Source organism: Trichosurus vulpecula, chromosome 9 (genome assembly GCF_011100635.1).
Source record: "Trichosurus vulpecula isolate mTriVul1 chromosome 9, mTriVul1.pri, whole genome shotgun sequence".
NCBI lineage: Eukaryota > Metazoa > Chordata > Mammalia > Diprotodontia > Phalangeridae > Trichosurus > Trichosurus vulpecula.
Window position 1 is genome coordinate 6,804,677 of NC_050581.1, and position 6,117 is coordinate 6,810,793.

Genomic DNA, 6,117 nt, shown 5'->3' on the forward strand with positions numbered 1-6,117 from the left:
CTAAGGTTTTGGCTAACACCTGAACCATTCCAGCAAGTGTTTTCCATGATCTACATTCTTCAGGCCTGATGGGAAGATTAATGGCATAGAAACAGAAAGTTACATTTTCTTATACAGAGCAGAAGGGGATTGAACCCTGAAATAATAAAGATGGAGAATTATCCAAGTTACTTTTTTACTCTGTTCACTCCTCATGCCTTGACCCTGGGGTTTTTGTTCTCTTCTTGAATAAGACAAATGATCAAGTTCAGAGAATAGTGTGAGAGCATCACAGGTGATGGCTTTTCTACAGTAGGCTATCTTAGAGGTGGGCACACAGGGGATGAGGTGAACCATAGCTGCACTGCCTCAGCTATTGTTTCATTACCATCTTCTTATACATGCATTCATTTTTGGTTCCAGCATATGTAACAGACAGTTCTTTTGGTAATGCTTGTGTTGTTTGTGTGACTTTCCCCATGTTCTCCTAAATTTATTGACTACCTGTCAAATATGTGTGAGTCAGAGTAGGAAATCCTTTTCCTGGGTCATTGGGAAGAAAGCATTTTATAAATGTTCAATCATTATGTAAATGAATTATGATTGTTGTTCATTTCAGTTAGTACATGCCTTTCTTATTGTTACTATATATAAAGAGCTAGCATAGCATTGTGGAATAACTAATGTTAGCTGCTTCTATGACTACAACTACTATGAATACGATGACGATAAGGATGACATCCTTCTACTCCTCCTTTCCTGAAAGACGCACCTTAAGTTGCATATCCAAAGTAAAGTCTTCTGCACCTTCCATAGCCCCTACTTCCTTTGTCCTTCTTTACCTTTTTATCACTCCATCAAACACTTAGTATTTGCTAACTTTTATTATTAATTTATCTTTTCAGATACATATCCCATCTCCCTAACTAGACTGAAGGCTCCTCAAGGGCACTTTGTATACAAAGTGTCCAACAAAACTTTTCAGACACAGTAGATGCTGAATCAATGATAGTGGTGGATGATGACGAGGAAGTGCGCCTTCTGTCTCTGAAAATTTCCCCAATGAGCAAAATGCCTTCGGAGTGGAAAATGAAAAATAAATTTAAAACAAATTATCTCTTTTCTCATCCTGGAACCAAAGAGAGGAAAAAAGCCTTACTCTGTCTTTCTCCTATTATTTTATGGTCTTCTAAGGGTCTTGACCAGATATCATTTTATCCAAGTGATTAGTGGCAGCCTGTGACCTGCCATTAGATGAGAGCCACTTATGAGCATAATGGATGAACTTCAGTGTGCCCTCCCCCTAAGGAACATAGAAGGAGGCAGCTCCTATAATGATGGCATCTTTATTTTAGATACTTGTGATAGTTCTGCCTTTCTCATCCTCTTTCCTAACTTAAGTTTCTCCTCAAAGTACTGTGGTTGGGCAGGGCACTATTGTGCCAACTTACATGGCCTCTCCTCAAGAAAGAGTGAGGACCCGTTATTTCCCGTGCTATAATGTGAGAGTGATGGGATGTGCAACTGTAGACCTAGGGTTGGCTTAGAGGGCTATAACTACATGGAGCCATATTCTCATTTGGAGAACATGTGCTTAAGATAGAAGTCCTTTTCCCAGCCCATTTACATAAAATATTTACATGTCTCAACTATTTCTGAGGTCCAATGAGTACACAATGGATTATTATACCTCTGAAGTGGGTTGTAAAGATAGTCTCTCTTCAACTTATGCAAGTATATGGGTGTCCCAGATCCATAGCTTTAGAATTGCACTCAGAAAAACCCATACCCTAGGAATATTAACTCATACCAACCCTATTTTCATAAAAACTTGAGTTTTTAAAGAATCCTAATTCTGCAATTAGCATAGTATAGTGGGAAATGCCTTGGGGGTGAATTAAATGACTTAATTTGTGGTCCTCAATCTGTCATTTACTATTTATGTGACCTCTGGTTATGTATATTTGTATTCATTTCCTATATATCAGGGACTATCGGATCTTAAACAGAACTATTTGATGTAAAGGTGATTTTTTAAACTAAAACTTCCTTCTCTTAGCCAAGCTGTAATGATTTTGTTTGTTCAAAAGTTTTCTGATGATATCTGATTGAAAAATCTTTTATTTATTTATTTTATTACATTTATTTATTATATTATTTTATTTTATATTTTATGATAAACTCCATGATTGTGTAATTTTTGGAAGGTCACTTAATCTTTCTCAACTTAAATTGCCTCCCTATAAAATGAAGGTAACAAATCCTTCCTTACTTTCTTTACAGGGATGTTAATGAAGATCAAATGCAATGATAGATCCAAATCAGTTTTTTAGATGTAATGAGTTATGCAAATGTTAGATATTATGCTTACAATGATGACATTATCATCTCTTTGAATAGGCTCTTTTTTTTCTCTTCCTCTATGTGAGAGATACCTGACCCAAGGAGTGAGTATGGTCATCTTCTCAGGCTAATTTCTTATTGATGGTTTGGTTCACATAAGGAATCAAAGTGTTTTTTTTCAATCAAGCACAAGTATTTCTAAAATACCTTCTATGATTACTAAGCACTAAAAGAGATTCCAGATATGTATAAGATAGAATGCCTGCTCTCAAGGAACTTAGAATCTAAGCAAGGAGACTAATCTAACAGTTTTGTTCCTTTATGTGCAATCATTTGTTAAATGACTACGATGTACCAGAACCTATGAAAGGGGCTGGGAATACAGAGACAAAAAAGAAATATTACCTTGCATTTGGTTGGAGGATGGAATAATACATAAGATTGTATGACTTTAAAATTTTAAGCATTTATATAGCATTTAAAAAAACATTTTATACATGTTATCTCGTTCAATCTTCACAATGATCCTGTGAGGTAGGTGGGATTATTAATCCCCATTTCACAGATGAGGTAAACGACTCCGAGAGAGGTTCAGTGACTTGCCCAGGGTCATACTGCTAGTACCTAATGTGGGATATGAACTCAGGTCTTCCTGATTCTAATTCTAACACTATACACTCTACCATCTAGTTGCATCAATATAGATAATATAAACAAAATAATTTCTGAGGGGATCTTACTAGTAATTTGGGGTGAGGAGGAATCAACACAGACTGTGCAAGGTCTTAGAGATAGAAAAGGAATATTGTGTATGGTGAAGAACAAGTTGGCCCATTTACATTGACTGTAAAATGGACAGTCATTGAGGACAGGCAATGAGCCTGGAGGTGTTGGCTAAAGCTAGAGAATAAGGCCTTTAAAAATCAAGTGGAGGGGTTTGCTTTTTTATCCTCAAGGCAAGAAGGAGCCACTGAAGCTTGATGAGCAGGGAAGTTACATGATTAGTGCTGTGCTTTAGAAATATCAACTAAGCAGTAGTATGCAGGATGGATTGGAAAGGGTCCATAGCAACAATGTGAGTAGGTACAAGAGTATAAATGATGGAGAGAGGGAGAGAGAGAGGGAGAGAGAGAGAGAGAGAGAGAGAGAGAGAGAGAGAGAGAGAGAGAGAGAGACAGAGACAGAGACACACAGACAGTGCAATGGGGAGAGCTCTGAAAATGTAGTCTGAAGACCTCAGTTCAAATTGTGTCTCTGCTAATTTTTATTCTTGTATCCTTGGCAAAGTCATGACTTCTCTGAACTGATTTCTTCTTCTTTATGTAGTATATAATTGGTGGTGGCTGTCTTCTCAACTGGTACACGGTGGGGCAGGGCTATCAGTCACTCTGACTTCACTCCTATTCTTGGGACAGACTACTCATCTTGAGATAGGACTTTCTTTCTAGCCACTCCCTCAGCCTCCCTACTTTGGATGAATGTTTTTCCTTAAAAATTAATCTGCAGTAATGACAAATGCCTGTCTCGATCCCAGTCCAGACAGTCATCAGCCTTGCCACCATAGCTAAATCATTTGCCCAAAGAGAAACTTGCGCATCCTCTTCCTCCTGGGAAGTTGTAAAAATGAATCAATAATACTCTCCAATAGCCCAAAGCCCCTAGCCAGAAATCTCACTGTGAAAAATACAGACATTTTAACTCTATCTACCCTCCTGAGCCATCCCCGAAGTGAAGCACCTTCGCACTGCTGCATTTGAGCAATGGCACACAGGTCAGCAATTTGTTGATCACCATCACTTTTTTCCAGCTTAAGAAAACAAGTAAACTTTTAAGCAGAAAAGACTAACCAATCTTTAAAGACTTCCATTTCTTCTTTCCACAAGTGTAAAGGTGGAAGAGGCCAGCTCCAAGCCCAAGGCTGAGCAGGCCCAGGACAAAACTCCAGGGGTGAGAGTGGGTGATGCTGGAGTGGAGTAGGAAGATACTGGGAAATTTCCATCCAAAGCAGTAGGCATACATCTTTAACTCCCATCTCCTTGGTGGTGTCTATAAGAGGCAGAAATGAATATGGTGCATAAGGGCTATAGTGAGACCCACTTGACTGAACTGGGACATAGGACCATTATGCCAATGTTGGAAGGGAACTTAGAGGTCATCTAGTCTAATGACTTCTTTTTATGAATGAGAAAATCGAGGGTAGGAGAGGTTAAGCGACTTGTCCAAGGCTTTAGAGGTAGAAAGTGGTAGGACCAGAATTTGAGTTCAGGCCCTGAGATTTCAAGTTCGGCGCTCTTTCCACTGCATCATGATGTCTTCTAATTTTTGTGGAGGACCTAGGTGGGAGAAAATACCTGCTACAGTGCAACTAGATTGTAGAGGGATGTGATTCTTTCATGTTCCCTCAAGTTTGTTGTCCTACCTTCTCACCTCTGGAAACATACCTGGGAAGGAGGGCTATATTTCTTTGATGTCAGCCCATGTCCATGAATATGCTTTGCTAGAGTTGGCCGTGATGAGGGGTACCAGTAGAAAGATGGTCAAGGCTGGAGAGAATCAAACCCATATGCCAAACATTGATTTTAAAATGTTTCTGGCTTATTTTATTTTGTCTCATTTGGCTGGTGCACTCCAGCTTCTCATGTTGTCTGTGAGAAGATTTTTTTGCCGAGCTTTGTCACAGCTGCTTTCACATCCTTGTTCCTCAGGCTGTAAATGATGGGATTCAGCATTGGAATGACCACAGCATAGAAGAGAGCAATGAGCTCGTCTGTTGCATGAGAGTCTTTGGACTTGGGCTTCATATACATGAAGAGGATGGTCCCATAAAACATCGTCACCACAGTCAGATGTGCTGAACAGGTGGAAAAGGCTTTTTTCCTTCCCTCTGCAGAATTGATCCTCAGAATTGTAAAGAGGATGAAGGCATAAGAGATTACTATTAGCAACACTGGAATAACTAATAAGATGACATTTGATATCACCATAATGATTACATTGAGGGAGATATCTGTACATGCCAGTTTCAGCACAGCCAGGATCTCACATGTGAGATAATCAATGACATTGTTTCCACAGAAGGGCAAACCCAGAGCAAGAATTATTTGCACCAGTGAATTTAGCACACCTGTCATCCAGGAACTGGCTGCCATCCATCCACAAAGCTCCTTGTTCATGATGATGGGGTATCTCAAGGGCCTACAAATGGCCACATACCGGTCATATGACATGACAGTGAGGAGCACACACTCTGTAGATCCCAAGGCAAGAGAGAAGAACATTTGTGTTCCACATCCCACAAAGGAAATGGATTTTTCATTTGAAAGGAAGTTCACAAGTATTAATGGAACAGACGAAGATGTGTAGCAGATATCCAGGAAGGAGAGGTTACTGAGGAAGAAGTACATGGGGGTGTGGAGGTGAGAGTCCAGGATGATGACCGTAATGAGGAAACTGTTGCCCAGAAGAATTACAATATACATGATAAGAGACGAAAGAGAGAAAACACAGTAAAAGATCGGGTAAGCAGCGAGACCTCGAAGGAAAAACATGGTCACAAATGTCTGGTTCCGATTTTCCATTTGTCTTCTCTTTGACCTGCAGTGTTTTATATTAGAACACAAAATTCAACATTTATCTAACTAAAATGAGTGAAAATCAATTTGTCCTTTTCCGAATTAAATTTCTGGAATACGAACATACTTTTCAAATTTTATGCCTCCAGACTTCTCTCTCCCACAAACCGTGTTCAGAAACACACTTCCAGAAAACCTCATTTTATTAACAATCCTCTTCCAC

General features: G+C 39.3%; 1 protein-coding gene across 1 annotated transcript; it reads right to left on the minus strand.

Annotated features, from left to right (window-relative positions):
• Positions 1-4,958: 4,958 nt before the first annotated feature.
• On the minus strand, positions 4,959-5,900 carry LOC118831312 (olfactory receptor 13D1-like). The gene has a single exon (XM_036738600.1). It carries the CDS (start codon positions 5,898-5,900, stop codon positions 4,959-4,961), a length of 942 nt encoding a protein of 313 aa, XP_036594495.1.
• Positions 5,901-6,117: the final 217 nt, after the last annotated feature.